Below are 20,613 nucleotides of genomic sequence, written 5' to 3'. Positions count from 1 at the left end.
AGGGCCTGTTCCTGCTCCTGGGGCTGCAGGGATGAGCTGCTCCATGGGACAGGGCATGTTCATGCCCCTGGTGCTCCATGGATGAGCTGCTCCATGGGACAGGGCGTGTTCCTGCCTGTGCAGGGTGCTGGGAAAGGAGGAGCAGAGCTGCAGCCTGGGGAGGGGGACCAGGAGCCTGTGTCTGCCCCAGGGGCTTTCCTTGTAAACCCAGTGGGACCATTCCATGGCTCTGGCTCGTGTCCAGCTGCCCCTGGTGGTGTGAAGTGTCCTGGGAGGCTGGGTGACAGCAGGGGCTGTGCCCTGGCTCTGCCCTCCCTGACCCCGAGGAGGGACCACAGCCACCAAAATCCTGCTGGGAACGTGCCAGAGCTGCTGCTCCCTGCTTTCTGGGACTGCTGAACCCCCAGCCCAGAGCTGGGCTGAGCTGTTCATCCCACAGCCCCACTCTGCAGGCAGGGCTGGGTCACCTGGGCCACGGGGAAAGAGGTGCCAGAGGGATCTGTGGAGGGTGCAGAGACATCTCTGCCCTGAATGTTGGTGAGGGAAGAAGTTTTGAGGTTGTTGGGAAGGCCCATTAGTGCTACTTAGAAAATAGGTGTAAAATTACTTGTCCAGAGCAGCTGGACTTCCATCCCTGGGAGTGTCCAAGGCCAGGTTGGACAGGACTTGGAGCAACCTGGGCTAGTGGAAGGTGTCCCTGCCTTGAACAAGATGATCCTTAAGGTCCCTTCCAACCCAGACCACTCTGGGATTCTACTTGTTGCCACCTGCTGTGGTTTCTGAGGGGACAGTGACAGTGGCTCACCCACTGCACAATATTTTTATTTCTTAAACTCCCTGCCCAAGTAAAAATGTTCTATTTTCTGTCAGCTGCTTTCTTCAGTACTTCATTAATCAGCTGCTCAGGGTTTAGGATCTGGCTTAGAGGAGGAAAAACTGACAGAGATTTATGTGCCTTACATGGATAAAATAAAACCTCATCCAAAAGTTATGTTCTTTACTGAATAACTAATTTTTTCTCACATCCTACCAATGACAGCAAGATGCTTCTGGAATTTAAAGATGTGCAGGGCTTAACAGCATCTGAGTCAAAGAGATGTGGTAACTTCTGAACTGAAGGGTGTATTTCTTTGAGAACCCACTGCTTAATAAATGAGTCTTAAAGTCTCTTCCAGCCTTGGGCTGCTTTTCATTCAAAATCTCTTTTCAGACAGTTGATTCTGAAATTGCTGAAGTTCTTACTCTGCAGTAACTTTTGCTTCTTCCAGCTGTTTATCTTGACCCAGTGTGAGGCCTTATTGCATCCAAATGGCATTAAAATGCTGAAGCACAAAAAAAAATGATGTTTGGTCCTGCATGCCTGGACAACAGCAGGAATTTGTCATCATCTCATGGGCCTGACTTGAGGTTAAAATGTACAGCTTTGTTATTTCAAGGGACTTGCTGCATGTTAGAAATGCTGGAGTTGGAGCCAAGATGGAGCTACTTGGTTGAGTTTATTTTTGGTAGTTTTTCTAATACGTGAATCTGATTTGAATTGGAGATTTGGAGCTCAAGTGGGGGTTGTTTTTCTCAAACGTGGCCAGTGCCGTGTTAGTACAAGACTAATACTTGTTTTTATGGTTGTTGGTGGGGGATTGGGTGGGTTTTTTTAAGGATATTCTCCCCTGCAGCACCAGTAAGGGGGTAATACTGATGATGACACCCCCTTTGTCACGTTCCCCCCTTTCCTTTCTTTTCTGCACATATTTAGGAAGGAATTTTCCTCAAGACAGTTGTAAAGCAGTTTAAAAAATCTTGAAATCACAAGTTAATGGAGCAATTAAAGTTAGGCTATCCCAGCCTACTTGGAAAAGAAAATGGAATACTCAGAACTTTGGATTTTATGCAGGTTGCTGGTGGGAGGAGAGGCTTCAGCTCTGCAAATTGCAGAGCTCGTGGGTCGGAATGATCTGCAGATCTTCCCAGTGCTACCCCTGGGCTCTCTTTCCACAGCCTGTGATCAGCAGAACAGTGAGTTCTGAAAGTTTTAATCCTGGGGCAGGGAGGTGGATAATCCACGGTTTCCCCTGGATCAGACCGGACGAAGCCTTTTTGTGCCTCTTCACTGGGCTCTGCTCCTGGAAACACGTCCCTGTGTCAGGACTGCAGGGACAGGTGCCAGGCTGTAAGAGAGAACCAAAATGAAGGGAATTGCCCTGGAATTGGGGATCTCTGCTGCTGTTTTGCCAGGAGGAATCTGCTGCCAGGGCACAGAACGTGTTTTGGAGGGAAGCAGGAGAACGCGGAGTGTTGTGGAAGTAACTTAAGCTCATTAGTGGCAAGGGAGGGCTTTGCTGTATTAACTGTGATGTTGTAATATCTCTGCCTAATTACCTCCTCTGCTAATTAGATTTAGAGCAATTAAAAGCTTTAAAGACTTGTGAGAAGTTCTGTGAAAGGACTGTAGTTTCAGGTGCACCACTTCTGGAAGGAGCAGCTCGTGGGTGTTCGCTGGGGCCAGGGGCTGACCTGTAGAAGATTCCATTTAATTTCTGGAGGTTATCCCTGTCCTGGTCCTGGCTGTGGAACTCCTGGAGGATGTGGGTGTTCTGCAGAGCCTGGCAGCCATTTGGAGCTCAGTTCAGCAGCCCCAGGAGCTGTGCACACACAGTGCTCTCGTGTGGAGACGCGACGTTTTCCCGGGTTTAAAATAAACCACTCTGATTGAAAGCATCTGCTTTTGCTTTTGCATCACAAAAATGTTTTCCAAAATTCGAGTCTTCTCGAGTGTAAATCTTTGCAGCCTCCTGCAGAGATGTTTTTATCCAAAAGCCAGCAGTTTAATTTGCAAAAATGTGTTGTGCTTAGAAACTATCGGGATGAAATCTCACTCGTGATCTTTCCGATTTTATCTTTAGCAAATGTTCTGCTGCTCTTTTACTTTCCTTGAGGAGCTTTAAAATGCTAATTTTGGATTTCTGTCCTATCTCGAGTGTAGTTTAAAGGTCAAACCTCAAAATAGTCAAGGAATTGGTTAAATCAGACTGGTTTTAAACGTGTTGGCTGTAATGTCAGTTTAGCAGCCAGGTTTAGTGCTGGGAGAGTGGAGCAGAGCAGCTGAATGAAGGTCCCAGTTCTGGGGTTTGAATGCTCAGTAACAGAGCTGTAGTTCATAGCAAGAGACCAAATATTTCTCATGCTCTTTGCAAAGGGTAGGGACTCTGCTCACGGTGGGAACGAACCAGAATTGTGGCTGATGTGGATAATTTAAGTGCTTGTCACCTTGGGGAAGTCAGAAAGGGTCTTTAAAAACTGGCATTACTTTGGTTGTTTGCCCGGAGGGTCCCGCTGAGCACATGGACAGACCATCTGGGCCATCAGCAAGCTGAGAGCATCTTTATTTCCGTGGTGCTTAACACTGATGTCTCCTCTTCACTCCTTGGGAAGGAGTGATTTACAGTGAGTTTTTCCACACCCAGATGTGCTGCAGGCACAGTCCCGTGTGCTGAGGGGAGAGGAGGGAAGCTGTGGAGGAGCTGTTACAGCACAGGCTGATCAGATGCTTTAAAAGCAGAATAGTCTGTGTTTGTGCATTGGCAGCACCTCTATTGCTTGGGCACTTGTGTTTATTCTCCCACTGAAACATTCAAATGAGGCATTTGATGTTTAGCTTGGACCAGAGTTTTCTGAACAATTTCTGTGTGTCACAGACATTTTTCTCTCTCACACATGTTAAGTGCCCTTCACTGTTGAAGGATGCAGGTTCTTCCCCTTAGAAGTTGCTGTTAAAACTGTGTGACCCGACTGGCTCTGGGTCTCCTGGGTGACTCCTCAGCTTGCAGTGACTTTTTGGGCTTTTCCGTGAAGGATTTGAGGAGTTCAGGGATAACAGCACCCCTGGCACAATTCCAACCCGTGGGAGTGACACTTGACAAAGTTGGTTCAGCAGCACAATGAGGAGAAATGAATATTTTAGTGCTCCCTTGGCCGTGTCTGAGCGGGGGAAGCTGAGGGGCAGCAGAGAGGGCAGAAGGTGCTGGAGGCTGTTGTAGAGCCTGTGTTAGAGGAACACCTGGATCTCAAGTCTAGGGCTAAGCTGCTGGGTTGTTTAACTCCTGAAGCTTTCCAGGCTTATTTCCTTTGATTTTTGTTCTTTATAGACTTTATCTTTGCAATAGGAGTGTTTTGGAACTGAGCACTTCTGCTGCTGGAATAAACCCACTGTTGATGGGCAGCATAAATGTTCTTTTTTTGCCTCAGTGAAAGGCCCCATTATTAAGATAAGTATTTCTAAGTGAATGGGAAGCAGAACAGTTAAGCACTTCTCTGCTTTGAAGTAAGCTTAATAGAAGAAATCCTTAAGGAATGTCTTCCAGGAAAAGCTCCTTGCTGTTGAAGAACCATATTTGGGACTTCTGGTTAGAGAGAAGTCCTGCATTGTTACAGAGTGATGAAAACAGAAAAGAGGCTTCATGCTTCACTTCCCTTGTGTGGTTCTTCTGTCTCCACCCTCTGGAAGCTGAGAGCAAATAATTTCAAATCAGCTTTACTGGGTTAATGACCTGGAAAGCAAATGTGTCCCAAGCTGTGAGTTCTGACCCTGGTTAAAGGGCCTCGTCAGGGGGTTGGTTCAGCTGTGCCAAAGCACTGAGTTCAGGGAGCAAATAACTGGGATGAAAATGCTCTTCAAGCCAGAGTTGTCATTTTTTTTTTTAATGGTCTCTGTGGAATGTGTCAGACCCAAGTGAGCCAGGAGGTTTGAATCACACAGTCCAGACGGGTTTGGGTTGGGAAGGACCTTAAAGCCCATCCAGTGCCACCCCCTGCCATGGGCAGGGACACCTTCCACCAGCCCAGGTTGCTCCAAGTCCTGTCCAGCCTGGCCTTGGACACTTCCAGGGATGGGGCAGCCACCCCCTCTGCCCATGACTGGTTTGGCACTGTGGCCTTGCTGTTGTGAGAGATCTGAGCCAAGTGTTCCAGCTGAACTCTCCCAGCCACCCCCAGTGGTTCTGGGCGTTTTCAAGGGTCAAGAATTGAGAATTTGAGAGGACTCTGGTCCACCACAGGTGATGTGCTGAGGGCTGTGCCTCCAGAGAGAGCAAATGTGCCTTGTCTCAGAGCTGCAGGTGAGGAAATTCAGGAGGGAAGGAGAGGCAGGCAGAGGGCCTCTTCGGGGAAGCACAGTCAGCATTTGTTTTCCCTCTTGCTTGTTTTTGGGTGATTTCTTTGTGCTGTTCCATACCTTGGGCTATTCCTTGGCCAGCAGTGATTTAAAGTGCATCAAATGATCATCTTGGTCTCTCAGAGATGATGTGAGTGTTGGAGGAAGGTGTTGTAACGAGATGATCTTTAAGGTTCCTTCCAAACCAAACCACTGTGTGATTTGGAACTCACAGGTCACTTGGCTGAGGCAGAGCCAGGAGCTGTCACTGAAAGCTCTGAGCCCCTGCTGCTTCTCCAGAATATCCTTTAGCTGGGAGTTTGGTCTCCTTCCCTGTCTGTTCTTGTCCCTTTTCAGGTTGCAGCTGCTCCCTGGTGGTTGCCTGTGAAAGGAGCCAACTGGAAGCATCCCGAGGGTCCTGACTCCAGTATCTCCAGCAGGTAAGCCCAGAACAGCCATTCAGTGCTTGCAGAGACACCTGGAACTCCCACCAGGAATGGGGGTGCAAGACAGGGGTTTTATTTAGCTATCAGTCTGCTGCTGCTTCTGGGACTCTTTTCCCATTTCCTAGGCAATATTCCAGGGTCATTTGGGCAGTGATGGAGTAGGATTTCAAGAAGGTCTATAAGGAGTTTGCATCCAAGGGAAAATTTGTGTATCAGCAGTGAAAGAGCAGATCCTTGGGGGTCAGAACCTTCAGTGCAGATGTAGTGTTGGAGAGGAAGAATAACTACTGGCTGCATGCACACTCCAGGAGTCCTGTGGGTGTTCTCTTCCATGTGGGATTTGGAGCCTCTTTGTGGCAGCAGAAGACTGAAGAGTTTTGTGCTTTTTACTGTACTGTGACTTAATGGGCTAATTATTGTGCAAAATCGATTGTGGCTTTATCCAGAGCCTCTAAATGCTTGGGAAGGCTGTACTGTTCCTTAGCAGTTGGTGCTCTTACAGTCAGTGCCACGCTTTGTCTGCATGAACCCTGGGACTTGCTGCTCCTTGTCTCTGGGCATCACTTTCCATTCTGAACTGGAATGAATTTTAGGCCTAGAAAACCAAATTACTGCCTTCATTTGGGACCTCTGACATTGCAGCTGCTCCTCTCACTAGGCAGGTGTCAATGAAGCTGGAACTTCATCAACTAGTTAAAGTTTCTAACAGCAGTTTTGAAGTGAAATCAGACTCTCTAGCCTAGATCTGGGGTGTTCCTGAGTCCTCTAAGGACAGGGCTGTGTTAGTGCACCATCATCTGATGGCTGAACTGCTCAGTAACGAGTCCAGTGTCTGATCTCCAAGGGCAGGGAAAGAATTATCTGAGGCAAAAATAGAGATAATAGCTGGAGGCATTGTTAGGGGGAGCCAGGAATTGAGGTCAGAGCCAGCAGACAGGAGCTGGAAACCTGCCATGGAAATCTAGTCTTGGGCAAGGGTGGTGCAATCCTGGCCTGGCACAGCCCCTGGTGAACTGGCACATGGAAGTGGCCTCATGGATTAACAGGGATACTCTGACTTCTTAAATGGGGCAGGGAAGAGAAGTTAACAGCAAGTCCTCTGTCTCCTGGACCAGTACCCTCAGTTCTGGAAGTGTCTTGGGCTGTTAGAGGCTTGGATGGGGAGGATCCTTCTGCAAAAATGCCCAGGCATTTCTCCTGTCTTTTTCTGGAAAAAGAGACCAGGATTTTAAGGTCAGTCCTGGAACCAAACCCCAGGAAAGATGGGAGCTTTTGTGTAAACTGTGGACTACTTGAAGCACCCAAAGAAAATCACCTTTTGGATAAATTTCTGCAGTCTCTTTCTTGGACTGGGTGCTGCAAAAGCTAATGCTGCTAAGAGTGAGGACCCTTCCTCAAAACCCAGCAAGGAAAGAACCTCCAGCAGAGAGAGACAGAGGGGTGAAGAGCAACCCCCACTGCATTGCAGTGCACATTTTCCTGTTGAGAATCTTGGCTCCTGGTTAAGCTGTTCCTCACCAGGCTGGTTTAAGAGGAGTGGGCTGCAGGCTTTGGGTGCCTTCCTTTGTGTCTCTGAGCACCCTCATTCCACGGGCACAGAGTGGGGATGGTTCTCTGCCGGCTCCTGGTGCAGCAGTTCCTGAGAAAGCACAAACCACAGATGTCTTTAACTGCAGAGCCTGATGAGACAAACAGTTGGTTATTTTCTCTTCCTCCTTTTCCTCTGCCTTGCTGCCTCCCCTTAAATAGTTCCTTCCCTGACAAATTCCTCTGGTGCCTGGTCCAGCTGTCCCTGAGCTGTGCCCTTGTCACCCCCGTGTGCCCAGGGTGAGTGTCACACCCTGCTCTGCTGTGCAGCTCTGCCTGCCCAGCTCTCCTGAGGAGCTTGTCCTGTTCCTTTTGCCTCCCAGGATGGATCACCCAGTTCTCCATGTGTCCTGGAACGATGCTGTGGCTTTCTGCACGTGGGCAGGGAAGCGGTTGCCGACGGAGGCCGAGTGGGAGTACAGCTGCCGAGGGGGCCTGGAGAACAGGTACTGGGGACAGTGTGTCCCTGAGCTGGGTCTGGAACTGGGATTTACTGCATCAGGAAGAGTTCTGGGGGGTTTTGTTACCCTCAGTGTCTCCTCCTTGTGCAGTGGTGCACAGCTGGGAGAAACATCCTGGTCCCGAGTATGGATTGGGTGGAGGAAGGACTGAGAGCAGCCCTGGGGAGAAGGAATTTGTGGGTTTGTGGGTAAGAAGCTCAATAGGACTCAGCAAAGTGCAGTCACAGCCCAGAAACCCCCCATGTGCTGGTCCCACAGCGAGGGCAGCAGGAGAGGGGGGATTCTGCTCCTCTGTTCAGGTGAGACCCCCCTGCAGAGCTGCCTCCAGCTCTGGGGCCCAGCACAGGGAGTCCAGAGGAGGCCACAGAGATGCTCCAAGGGCTGGAGCCCCTCTGCTCTGGAGCCAGGCTGGGAGAGCTGGGGGGGTTCACCTGGAGAAGAGAAGGCTCCAGGGAGAGCTGAGAGCCCCTTGCAGGGCCTAAAGGGGCTCCAGGAGAGCTGGAGAGGGACTGGGGACAAGGGATGGAGGGACAGGACAAGGGGGAATGGCTTCCCACTGCCAGAGGGCAGGGATGGATGGGATATTGGGAAGGAATTGTTCCCTGGGAGAGTAGGGAGGCCCTGGCACAGGTTGCCCAGAGAAGCTGTGGCTGCCCCTGGATCCCTGGAAGTGTCCAAGGCCAGGTTGGACGGGGCTTGGAGCAACCTGGGCTGGTGGAAGGTGTCCCTGCCCATGGCAGGGGGTGGCACTGGATGGGCTTTGAGGTCCCTTCCAACCCAAACCAGTCTGTGATTCTGTGTAACTCTGAGTTGTAGTTCAGAGTGTTTGACAGCTGTTCTGTCCTCCTCAGGCTGTTCCCATGGGGTAACAAACTGCAGCCCAAAGGTCAGCACTACACCAACATCTGGCAGGGGGAGTTCCCAACCAACAACACTGCAGAGGATGGGTACAAGGGGACTGCACCTGTAAGTGTCTCACAGACAGTTCAAATGAACTCAGTCTTCCCCAAATGAAGCTCTGTGTTCCACAGCACCGTGGCTGTTCCATCCCTGCACTCTTTCACTTCAGACTTCCAGTGACTCTGTATTTCAGTGCAGGCTCGAGCATTACCAAGGGACACTTTCACAGGCTAATTGAAAAGTAAAGATCACTTTCATTTTAACTTCTAGTTCCTCTCAGACTGACCTCTTTTCCCCCTTTCCACTCAGTTTGTAGGCAGAAGCTGAAATACTTTCTGCCTGAACTTTTGGCATTACAGTTTTGTGAACTCAAAAATCACGCAATAGTTTGAAAGAAATTAAAACTTCTCTTTTTGGGAAAGGTTTAGGCTGTCCAGTGTAACAAACAGAGTGGAATTTTAAAGGCAATCAAGAATGTGAATGAATTATTTAATGGCAGTTAAATAAGTCCAAAAGTTTCATCAGCATAGAAGTCTGCTGATGGAGAGGGTGAGTTGGCAGCCACTCTGCTTTTCCTTGGTGGGAAGGGGAGTCTGGAAGCTGGAAGTGGGGTCAGTGATGCCATGCCTGGGTCTGTGTGCTGGTCAGAGGGTCAGTCTGCAGAACCCCCAGGAGATGCTGTGTGTCCCAGAGGAGCAGAGGTGCTGAGGACACAGAGGGTGGGAACAGTTCCTTATTCCCTTCTGTGTTATTTAAATGGGATATGTACAAGTGTTTATGGTCCTGCACTACTGATTTGGTGCCTGCTTTTGAGGCAGGAGCCCCTCCAAATGCACCTTCAGCAGCCGGGTGTGAGGATTAAAACCCTTATTCCACATTTGGTGGTTCCAGAACTGCCCCTGTGCTCCATGTCCTGTGCAGGTCACTGCCTTCCCTCCCAATGGATTTGGGCTGTACAACATGGTGGGCAATGCCTGGGAGTGGACATCAGACTGGTGGGCTGTCCAGCACCCCTCACAGGAGCTCCACAACCCTGTAAGTGTTTCACTGGCATCCTGGGAAGTGCAGAATTCCCTCGGGGGGACTCTGGTTTGCAAACCTGTTCTTTGGCTCCTCTGCTGTGGCTGGGCTGGGCTGGGCTCTGGGGAATTGGGAAGTGTCACCACAGCTCATCAGCACTGGATTTACAGTGCTCTAGTGCAATGGTTTTGTTTGTTTTGGGGAATTCTTTGTTGTTTGTCCACATCTGATCAGCTGTTGAAATGTCCAAACTGGCATCACATTCCATAAATCAAGAATTTACGGAAGTACTTCTTTAAAAAAGGGAAGGGTTTTAGTTCATTTATGTTGCTACCAGCTGTGCTACTTCTACCCCCTCCAGGTAGAGAACAAACCATGAGTTGCCTTCGTGGCTGAGGTTTGTGGGGAGAAGCTGCTTCCCAGGCTCTGAGCAGGGAATCTTTGGTTTCCTTTGTGGGAGGCACAGAGAGGGCCCTGCAGGCTGAGCTTTGGTTTAAATTTGATTTAAACTAGGAAGGACTAGTCTCTAATTGCTGCTGGTCATCAGTCCCTGGTGGCTGAAGATCCTCCTTTTCCTTTGTGCAGAATTCCATCTGTTCCTTGTGACCAATCCCCCTGAACCCCGAATCTCTCCAGCACCAGAAAGCAGCTTTGAAGATTTTGGGTGTTAAACTAAATATGTTAAAGAACTTTGCCTAAGCTCTGACCCTCTGGAAGAACTCTGAGTCTTTTCAGTGGAGAGAACACATCCTATATTTAGGTTCCACTGCCTTGTGCTCTGCAGAGACTGAAGGGATGGGCTCTGATAGATCTGGTGCTAATCAGTTCGGATGTCTCAGAAGATTCTGCAGCCTGGCTATTTTGGGACACCTTTTCACAGCAGGAGATTCAGTTTTCTTACCCATTTAGTCAGAAAACCCTTTGGAATTCACTTTGAAGTGCTCTGCCTCAGAGACTCGATTGTGACAATTACTTTGCATCTGAAAAAAACCCTGGAAGCATCATTGTTAACACCTAGTTTTTAAATACTTTCTGAAGTGTCTGCACAGTGCTTACGCTGAATTTAAAAACCTGAGCAAACTCAGAGATGATTAAAGTTTAACAGGGCCAAGTTCACACGACTTATTGCCCAATTTCACCTTAATCCAGCACCAAAGCACTGCTGCATTGACATTATAAACACCAAAGTGTCTCACTTAAATAAGCACCTCTAATTATGCAATCAGACTAGAATGTGGCCCTTAGAACATTGTGCTACAGAATAAACTTGCTAGTATATATATTTTTAAATCTGGGATCAAAGTCCAGAAAGGTCATGCCATGAAACAATATTGTTTGATAGAAGAGCTTTGCTTGTTTTAATCAAATGTGACCTAAATTGCTATGCTGAGTTTGTGTGGGGAAGCACAACCAAAGCAGTTTCCTTCACCTCTAAATGAGAGAATGTGTGTGAGCAAATATTAACCTTGCAAATACTGATGGTGGTGAGTGGTTTTCTGCTCTGCAGAGAACTTTGCCAGTTTTATGATAAACTCTTTACTTTCACTGATTTTTAAAGGGTTGTTTATCAAGAGGATAATGTTTTGTAATAGAATAGATTAATGGAGGGCACTACATGAGATTTCTGTAGGTGGTGAAGTGTTTCAGTGCTTTAATCCTCCTTCAGAGGCTGAGGGGGTCAACTGAACTTGGGTTTTGTTACCAAATCACCTTTGATGCTCAATTTTTGCCCGGTAGAAGATATTTGTAATTATTAGAAAGAGCTTTTGCACTTACCATGGCCTTTGGTTCACGGGCTGCTTCAGTCCAGGTTATCCCTTTGTAATTGCTGAACCATGAGAGACTTGGGGCTGGACAACAAACCTTCTAACCCTAAATAAACGTGTTCCTCTTAGTTTGTGACAGTGTCTTTGGAGCCAATAGCCCAGATTGCTGCTCAGGCTGTGCACTGCAGTGGCTGAGGGGAAATCCTGCTGCACAGCCCCATTGTTCTGCTTTGTCTGCTTCTGGGGTCACTTTTTTTTTTTTTAGGTCAGTTTTCTCCTGGCTTCCCTTAAAATGAGATTAGCAGGCTGTGGGGGATGACTGTGCTTGTTAGTGGCTTATCTCAGAGTGAGGACTGTGCACCCACATGCAGGAGCTGTGAGGACACTTTCCAGAGGGGCTGGAACAGGAGTGAGGCTGTCCCGAGGAGGAGCACCTGGGCTGGGAACCCAGCGGATGCTGCCTCGGGGTGTGGGTTTCCTTCAGGATTTGTAGGGTATTAATTGTGGTAATGGGCCAATTTATTTTTCACATATGTAAATTTTGGCAACAAACAGGAAGCTGCTGCAGTCTGTGTAGTGAACTTTCCTATGAAGTTATCAAGCTCAGTGGGTGCAGGCAGCAGCTTCTGGAGTACCAGCATCAACCTTTGGGCTTTTCTGTCAGTCCCTGTGGCTTTTATTCAGTGTTACAAATGCTCCTCTTGTGTAGATTCTTCTAGAAATTCACCTCTGGTAATGCAGACCTGGGAGAGAGACAACTGCACCCCCTGAGACAGGGTAGGAACCAGACTGGTCCAAAGTGGTCACTGAGGGAAGCTGGGGGTGATTTCCTTCTAGTGAAATCCCCTCTTTAGGACCCTCCTTGTTGTCAGGGGTTTTACAGAACAAGGCCCTCATGGGCAGCAACTCTAGAGTTTGATATTTGCAGCAGTGGAGGGAGCACAGTTCTGTCCCCTGCCCGTCCTGCAGAGCAGAATGGCTTCGAGCTTTCAGCTGAAATTTGTTAGCTTGGAATATATCTCCTTAATATATCTCCTTATCCATGTCCCTGTTCCCAAGCTGTTTACCCTGTGATGAGCTGTTGTTCTTCCTTGAGCACTGACCAGTGTCCTCCCTCCCTCCCTCCCCAGCAAGGGCCGTCCTCGGGCACGGACAGAGTGAAGAAGGGAGGATCCTACATGTGCCACAAGGTAACGTGGGGTTTGCACTGTGCCCTTTCCTCTGACAGCACTTGAGCATGAAATGATCCTCTGACAGAGATTCCTGGCAGCCTGGATGCTTGGGAAGGGGTTTCATGGAATATGTGAGGAGCAACCCCTGATCTTCCCAAGGACTTCTGTTTGGTTAGCCTGCAATTCAAACAACAAGTTGTTTTACCCAGTATGGTTTTTAGATGCAGAAGTTAAAACTGATGCAGCCTCTAGTGCTGTTCTTGTTACAGAGCTTGAGTGATCCCTGTCAGAGCAGAAAGTATGGATGTGACTGTGTTTTTTCAGTTTTACAATGACTCTTGATCCAGAAAGGACATGGAGCTCTGAGCAACCTGGGATAGAGGAGGGTGTCCCTGCCCATGACAGGGGGTGGAACTGGATGGGCTTTAAAGTCCCTTTCAACCCAAACCATTCTATAATTCTGTCCTTCTCTGGTGTCAGGTGCCTGCAGGAAGCTGGCTGGGAGATGAATGTTCCAGCTGAGTTGAGGGCACACTTGAAAATCCTTCAGAACACCCTGGATGTCACCCCAGAGCAAAGGCTGTTCATGACACAGAATCATGTTTTAAACTCTGTTCATGCAGTGCTTAAAAACCCTCATTGTAGATCTCCTGTTTCATTAAAGCTGTCCTGCTCTTCTTCCCTTGCAAAGCCTGCAGCTGGCAAATCACTCTCATAATTAGATTAAATTTTCTACAGTGAGATCCCATTTTCTACACTGATTTCCTTCTTAGGTGAAATCAATGTCAGATGTTAATTAGCAGTTTTGATTAAATTAACACTGGAATAGGCTCTTTAGTGATGAATAACGTGACCCATTTTCGGGGTTTGTGAAGATTCTGGTCTGCCCTAGTCTTTTTTGTAGGTGATAAAACTAGGCTGTGTTTCAAGACAAAAACCCACTGAATACTATTAGTACAAGGGCTCTTTATTGGGTGCCTACAATCTATTCAGACTGATCTTTCTCTGCTGTTGCTCTTCTCCCCTCTCAGAGCTGACAGAGGCTAAAATTGCACCTTTTTACATTCCATTCCTGAGTCTGGCTCAGGGCCTGACCCCAGGCAGCTGCACCAGCCTGAATCCAAGTGGTGGCTTTTGGCAGAGGCTTCTGTGGGAGGACAGGGGCAAAAACCTGAGCCAGATCTTCTGAAGTGACAGAAAAACAGGGCAGGATTTGGATGGATTGTTCAAAGTGCTGCCCCAGAGTTTAGTTAGTGCCATGACCAGTGTTCTGCCCTTCCTCCTGTGCCACAGTGGGGAGCTGCTGCTGGGCAGCCTCATTGCGTGTAGCAAACCACTCACACTGCTCATAATTAAATTATCCTAGGGATTATAAATATTCACAGAGTGCTAGCCATAGGAATACTGGAGTTTGCCTCCTGCTACCCATTTCTCTTTGTTGCATCTCATTCAGGGCAGTGTTTTTAGGGAAGTGCCAGTACCTGTCCATTCCCAGTCAGGTGTCAGCGCATGGGAGCACAGCTCGGGGCACTGAGCTGCTCTCTCCTCCTCTGAGGGGAAGCAGAATGGTGGTTGCAGCATTTTCCCAGACAGGATATATTATTCGTTGACATTTTATTGGGCACTTCACCATTCTAACTACTTTTTTGTCTCAGCTGGTCTGTAGGATTCCCTTATTTCCAAGGCAGCGATTTCCATCCCTATCAGCTCATGGATCTGTCGCACAGTGATTGCAGTGCTCTGCTGTATTAATCTAACTAATTAATCTATTAACCCAACAAACCCTTGCCTGAGGAAGCCCCAGCTGTGGTGTGAAGCTCACTGTCTCTTGCCCTGCAGTCCTACTGCTACAGGTACCGCTGTGCAGCTCGGAGCCAGAACACCCCCGACAGCTCCGCGTCCAACCTGGGCTTCCGCTGCGCCTCCGACACCCCCCTGGAGCCACAGTGACCTCCTGGCTCTTCCATGGACTCAGGAACGGCTGGATTGCACCCAGGGAACCAGGGATGAGGGTGGTGTCACCTGCTGATGGCACAGAATAGAAAAATCTACTGCTTAAAGTTCCTGCTGGGGCGGAAAAAAATCCAACACTAAACGTTGCTCGGAGAAGCTTCATGTTCATGGGGACCTGGCCTGGACTCAAATCCTGACCAAACTCAGCAGTTGGTTTTGGCAAGAGTGTTTTGGGTTCAACTGGAACAAAACTGTTTTCAAAGGCTACTTAATACAGGCTAGAAAAGACCTCCAAGACCACAGGGTCCAACCTGTGACCGATGCCCACCTTGTCACCCAGACCAGCTCCTTTAGCAAAGATCTTTCTTAATTAGTTTTATTTATTTAGTTTGAGTTTCTACAATGACATGCAATAAACAAGGACTTTATAAAGTTCTGGGCAGCTTTAAAAGAAATTTGAGGCAGTTCAGAAATTCTAGGCAGCTTTAAAAGCCAATGCAGGAGTCAGGAGTGAGGCCTGGGAGGTGACACCTCTCCCCAGGGGCAGCTCCCACAGCCCTTTGTTACATTCCTGTGCAGTGAAAACTGGACCAGAAATGGGCTTTTCTGGGGAGATTTGCTGCTCTTTAGGAAGTGCCTTTTGCAGCTGGGGGGTGATAATCCTCAGGGCAGTGATGATTAGAAATCTTGTACATGTTTCAATAAAATGTAAAGCATTTGTTTATGCCAAAGACTCTTATTAATGGAAAAGCAGCAATTTCCTCTGAATGTCTTGGACACAGGAAGCTTGTTTGGGGGACTTGGGAATTGCAAAATTGACCTCATTAGAAACTGAAGCTCACGAATGATTCCACTTGAACAGAAGTCATGAAAGTGAAAAGATGGCAGATGGAACTGTGAGCCCTAAGGCCTCACTGGGTAAATTTTGAAACTGTTGGGGGAAAAAACCAAACAAAAAGACAAAAACAAACAAAACCCCAAACAAACAACCAAAACCAAAACAAAACAAAAAAAAACAACCCAACCACTGAAAAGGAGAGGAATTTCTGCGAGGAATTTTAGCAAGGAACAAGGGAAATGGGAATAATTGAAAGCCACCTAATTTTGGGATCTGAATGTAATGGTGGATTAACAAAAACCTTTGCAGACAATGCCAGCATTGTCTTTTCTGTAGTAAACTGGGTTTGGGTTTAACACAACCTGGGGTCAATGCAGATCCATCACTTCCCTGCTCCTTCTCCACTTGTTTGATGTTGAAAGGAAAACACAGGAGAGCCTCTGGGGAACCCTTCAAGCAGCACCAGCCTCCAGTGGGCATCCAGGTAAGTCCAGCAAGCAGAAAAATCTATTCCAGAACACACCAATATTGGAATATGGATAATCATTACTGCACTCTGAGAGCAGGAAGGGGGAGGGAGGGTTAGAGGGAGTTCAGGGGCTTTTGAGCTGCTTGGATTCCTTGTGGAAGAGCACAGAGCTGTGAGGGGCAGACTGGGACTGTGCAGCTGAAGGAACCCAAAAGAAAAAGTGAACAGAAATTCAGATGCAATAAAAGGTCTTAATTTTTTCTCTAGTTTCTAGTTGGGGAATTTTTTGGGGAGGATTTTGGTCCCCTCCCCAGGCAGCTGCAGTGCTTAAGGCATGGCAAGGCATAATGGGAGAAGGCCAGGATGGTTCAGAACTCAGTAACAACGTATTCTTTTGGTTTTGCAAGGCCTTTAGCGTGGTTGTTTTGAACAGTACAACACTGTTGTTGTTGTTGTGTGCTGTGGAAGTTTGTTCTAACCAGATAACTGCTATCAGATCACTCCCAGCAGCTGCATCAGCTCAGGGGGTAGGATTGCAGGGACAGGGCTCAGCTGTGTTCTCTGCTGGAAGGCTGGTGATCAAGGACTAGATATTGCTGAAGGTGGTTTGTTTCTTTTTTAATTTACACTTCCTTAACTACTCAGAATCGTGCCAAGTGCACATTCATAACAGGAAGGTAACAAACCCTGCTGTCAGCCCCGACACCAGGAATGCAGGTGCTGTAAAACTCATCTTGAAACCCTTCCCAGGAGGGAAAGAGGAAGCAGATTGGATCATCTGCTCCCAGCCCTGTGCTCTCAAAGTGCCTGGGTGGCTGGCACGATGCCTTTTGGGGGAGAAAACCAGAGAAGCCTCTAAATAGGACAAGGGGCCTTGTAATCCAGGCTGTGCTCTGGTATCTGGTGCATTCCAAGGTGTGGGATCCGAGGGCTTGTCTCCTGTAGCAGCAGGAACCCTTAGTCAGGGAATGGCCACTCAGCTTGGAAACTGCTTGAGACAAGCAGCTGAAATCCTTGGGAAGGTTTCTGTCCTGACAGAAGTGACAATCATGTGATTTCTCTTAGGGTTTATCTTAACATAAACCCACATCCACGTGGAAATCCCGTGAGCAGCACGAAGGCACTGACGTGGGGAGGAGCTAAGACTGCAGTTTATCAAGGAAACACAGGTAACAGACACCGAGTAAGATTTTGTTGAGCAAATAGCAAAAGAATAGCAGCAAATTGTCCTTTATCCCTTGGCAGTATCAGGTTAAACACAGAATGGTTTGGGATGGAAGGGAACTTAAAGCTCATCTTGTTCCAATCCCCTTTCCCAGGGCAGGAAACCTCCCTCTAGACCAGGATGCTCCAAGCCCTGTCCTTGGATTAATCTGATCATATTTCAGTTGGAAAGTAAATCTCCAGATGACTGAATATTGAAATATTGCTAATCATTCCTGCACTTTGAAAGGATTACACAGAGCTCCCAGTTCTGAGCTGTAGGACTGGACTCCTGGTGAAAGCACACACTGAGCAGGGAGCTGCAGCTCAGTCTTTCAGTGGCACCAATCTTTCAGGTCCAAATCAAAGTTGTGTGAAATTAAAAAAAAAAAAAAGCTACTGATGGCCTGCAGATGCACTTTTGTATTTCTACTTTCAGTCAATTGTCAGGCTCATCCTGCAGGGTCTGGATCTGCTCCCTGGGTACTGATAGAGCTGGGCAGTAACAGGGATGTGCTGCTTGCTGTTATTGCAGAGAGCTGAGATAGAGGAGCCTCGGGGCTGATGTGATTAAAAAGGATGGGATGTTCTGCTCCTTGGAGCCTGCCCCACTTCCACAGGAGCCAAATGGGAATGGAACAGCAGTCACTCACAATCCAATGCTGGCATGCAGCTCCGTGGGGCTGGAGGGGGGAAAGGGGGGCACAAAGCACTCAAGTTGCTCTTATCGTCAATAATAATTATTTTATGCTTTGTGCAACAAAAAAATGTATAGCAAGTAATTTCAAAACTGTAATTGAGTGAGTTTTAAGAAACCTAATGCCTTTATTGCAAATGTCAGGATTCCCTGGTGTCATTTCTTGCTGTTATCACACATCCTTTCCATGTACAAGTGTTAAAGGTACAAATTCTTTCTGAAAGAAAGTTTCTCTCAAACTGAGAGCTGCTTTAATAGACACCAACCTGTCAGAGGAAAACAAGACAGAAACACTAGACCTGGCTTAGTAACTGATTTTGGACCATCCTGAAGCTCCAATAATCCCCTGTATCATCTACCTTGAAAAGGCTTCAGGATGTTTCATCAAATTATTCTCAGAGCCTTATCTTTTAGCTGATACTCAAACCCACGTGGGCTTCCTTGTTGGAACACAGAGTTTTATTTAACAGCAATTTAACTACTAGATAAAAACCAATTTTGTAGGTAAGCTTGAGGCTGAAAGGCTACGGAGAACTGTCTGGTGTGGAGAAGAGGGAGCTGTCCCAAGGTAAGAAGGAAGCACAGGTGGGGGAACCACAGTAGCAGGGCTTTCTCACTCTGTTCTCCTCCTCCAAAGGTTTGTGTTCTCTGCTGCTTCCCGGGGAATTATGGAACCTCCCAGAATAATCAAAGGACAGCTCCTCTCCGGCAGGAATGTCAGTGACTGCAAACAGTGCCAGCCTGGGCACCATGGAGTCCACCCTGACGGGCACCATGAACAGGTTTGGCTCACAGGAGTGGTTCAGGAACCTGCCCACGTTCCCCACGCGCGCGGGGTCCACGAAGGTCTCCAGGACCCGCCCGTCGTGCAGGTGCTCCCTCACTGCTATGATGTAGTTGGAATCCTGGGGGCTCTGGGCCTGGATTCTCCTCCGTGCCTCGGCCATGCCCAGCACCTCCCCGGCGTACTCACACACGAACCTGCCCCGGGGGATGGGCTCCAGCGTTCGGACGCCCCAGCCCTTCCTGGGGGTGCGGAACACCTGGAGCCGCAGCCGCAGCCCCCGCTGCACCAGCCTGTTGGGGCACGACTCAGGGCACTGGCACAGGGCGTTGCACTCGAACACGGGCCGGGCAAAGCCCTCCTGCTCTGCCCCCCGCAGGCACGGCCCCGTGTAGTTGTCACCGCGGCTCAGGCAGGGGCACTCGGGGGCCGCGCAGGAGCCGCTCCGGCAGGAACATCCCGGGAAGGTGATCTCGGTGGGGTCGATCTCCCCGTCTGGCCCGGCCACGCTGTCCGGGCTGTACTGCAGAGAGAGCCACAGTCAGAGCCTGGGCAGCACCAGGGCTGAAAACCACAACCCCGAGCGAGTTTGTGCCTGGCAACGAGCGAGCTCTGAACTGAAACCACCAACACTTCATTGCCCTGTAAACTTCTGACTCCAAGCCTTAACTTCTCCAAAATGTTTTAAAGGTTGCAAATCACGTATTCCATATGGACTGAAAAAGAATCCATGTCAGTGCCTGAATTCTCAAAATAGTCTCTTAGCCTGAAAAAAAAATGCTTAGTGGAAAAAACATGTCAGCTAATTACATCTAGTCTACTATATATGATTTTTACGTATAGAAATATCAAATGTATTTATTTATAAATATATTTATATTTTTATGTACAAATATTTTATACACAATATTTATGGATTTAATTATTTACAGATTTATCACAGTATCATTATTTTCGTCCCCTTTCAAAACAACGACTACATAGAAGGTTAGTTTATACCTGTTCTTAGCCACAGAATTTCAAATACCCGTTTATGTTAAAAAGGAAGATGCTTTCAATTTATCTCTTCAAATTGTTACATTCAAATTTCCTCTTAATTCCGCCAGAAAATCAGGTTCTGCAGTTACACCGATGCCCCCAGCAGGTGAGTGGTTATAGAACCACCGAGTGCTGCGAAATAAAAGCTGACAGACTTCGCTTAATTTGAAAGCCAAGATATAACGACAGCTACGTGTGTATTCTTATTTCCTTCTCAGCATTCGGCGTGCAAAGCTTTATTTAGCGGGCTGGGGGACGTGTTATCGCTAAACATTACATTTCACAGCAGGTTGTGTTCTGGGTGTTGTGAAACACGGCGGTGATTCCACAAGTTTCTTTTTTTTTTTTCCATAAACATCAGCTTCTCCCTCGCTTGGCTTTACTCACACCTAAGTTTAATAGTCCCTGGCCTGTCATATATCGCGCTGGCAAGGCCTCTCCGAGCGCGGGTTAGGTGAGATATTGGGAAAGAATTGTTGGCTGTGAGGGCGGTGAGGCCCTGGCAAGGGTTGCTCAGAGAAGCTGTGGCTGCCCCATTCCCAGCACTGCTCCAGGCCGGGCTGGAGTCCCCCCGCGGTGTGCGGAGGGTGTCCCTGTCCCCTCCCCGGTGTGCGGAGGGTGTCCCTGTCCCCTCCCCGCCGTGCCCCGCTCGGTACCTGGAAGCCCGGCGGGCTCTCCCCGGGCGGCCACAGCGGCACCGCCACGGGCTCGCTGCCGCCGCTCAGCTCCGCCATGGCCCGCCCCCGCCCCGCGCCCATTGGCTGCGCCCGGCCAAGGCCGCTCGCTGATTGGACGGCGAGAGTGACTGACAGCGCCCGGGGGGGGCGGGCGGCGGCCGCCATGTTGTGGCGCTGCCCCTCAGCGGGGCGGAGCCGTGAGGGGGGACCCGCCCCGCCCGCCCACGATGGTCCTGCGGAGTCCCGTCCCCTTCCAAAGGCACCGCCCCGTCCCGCATCGTCCTGCGCAGCCCCGCATCACCCTACACAGCCCCGTATCTCCCCGGGAACGCGGCTGCTCTGGGCCAGGGCTGCGGGAAGGTGCTCGTGCAGGGCCCTGCCCCTCAGGGCACCGCGGTGGGCTGTGTGTGCAGTGCTCGCACCAGCTGTCCTGTGTTAATTGTAAACCGCTGAGGT

The 20,613-nt window shown here is 48.8% G+C and overlaps 2 protein-coding genes across 3 annotated transcripts in view; one reads left to right on the top strand and one right to left on the bottom strand.

Annotated features, from left to right (window-relative positions):
• The window catches only part of SUMF1 (sulfatase modifying factor 1), a 26,023-nt gene extending 10,373 nt beyond the window's left edge, over positions 1–15,650 (top strand). The window contains exons 4-9 of the mRNA XM_027702609.1: positions 5,504–5,586; positions 7,503–7,625; positions 8,492–8,606; positions 9,462–9,575; positions 12,457–12,516; positions 14,338–15,650. Coding sequence (XP_027558410.1) covers positions 5,504–5,586; positions 7,503–7,625; positions 8,492–8,606; positions 9,462–9,575; positions 12,457–12,516; positions 14,338–14,448 — 606 coding nt within the window. The 3' untranslated portion in view covers positions 14,449–15,650. The remainder of the gene's footprint in view (positions 1–5,503; positions 5,587–7,502; positions 7,626–8,491; positions 8,607–9,461; positions 9,576–12,456; positions 12,517–14,337) is intronic.
• Positions 15,651–17,881: 2,231 nt separating this feature from the next.
• LOC113976938 (histone-lysine N-methyltransferase SETMAR) lies at positions 17,882–20,223 on the bottom strand. 2 transcript variants are annotated; one of them, XM_027702610.1, is made up of 2 exons: positions 20,137–20,216; positions 17,882–18,965 (listed from the first exon to the last, which is right to left on the bottom strand). In XM_027702610.1, the coding sequence occupies exons 1-2, from the start codon at positions 20,212–20,214 to the stop codon at positions 18,183–18,185; spliced, it is 861 nt and encodes a 286-aa protein (XP_027558411.1). In that variant the 5' UTR covers positions 20,215–20,216; the 3' UTR covers positions 17,882–18,182. The 2 variants fall into 2 exon arrangements, 1 of the variants encoding a protein (XP_027558411.1); XR_003537220.1 differs by having other exon boundaries at positions 18,886–19,158; positions 20,137–20,223.
• Positions 20,224–20,613: the final 390 nt, after the last annotated feature.

This window comes from Neopelma chrysocephalum, unplaced genomic scaffold (genome assembly GCF_003984885.1).
Source record: "Neopelma chrysocephalum unplaced genomic scaffold, ASM398488v2 Primary Assembly neopelma1_189, whole genome shotgun sequence".
NCBI lineage: Eukaryota > Metazoa > Chordata > Aves > Passeriformes > Pipridae > Neopelma > Neopelma chrysocephalum.
Note: the sequence above shows the minus strand (reverse complement) of the source record. Positions and strands in the feature narration are given on the sequence as shown.

Excerpts from the sequence above, each read along its gene's own strand:
- LOC113976938 (XM_027702610.1), bottom strand. The coding sequence starts at position 20,214 with ATGGCGGAGCTGAGCGGCGGCAGCGAGCCCGTGGCGGTGCCGCTGTGG. Across the intron at positions 18,966-20,136 it reads AGAGCCCGCCGGGCTTCCAG|TACAGCCCGGACAGCGTGGC; the intron begins GTACCGAGCGGG and ends CTCTCTCTGCAG.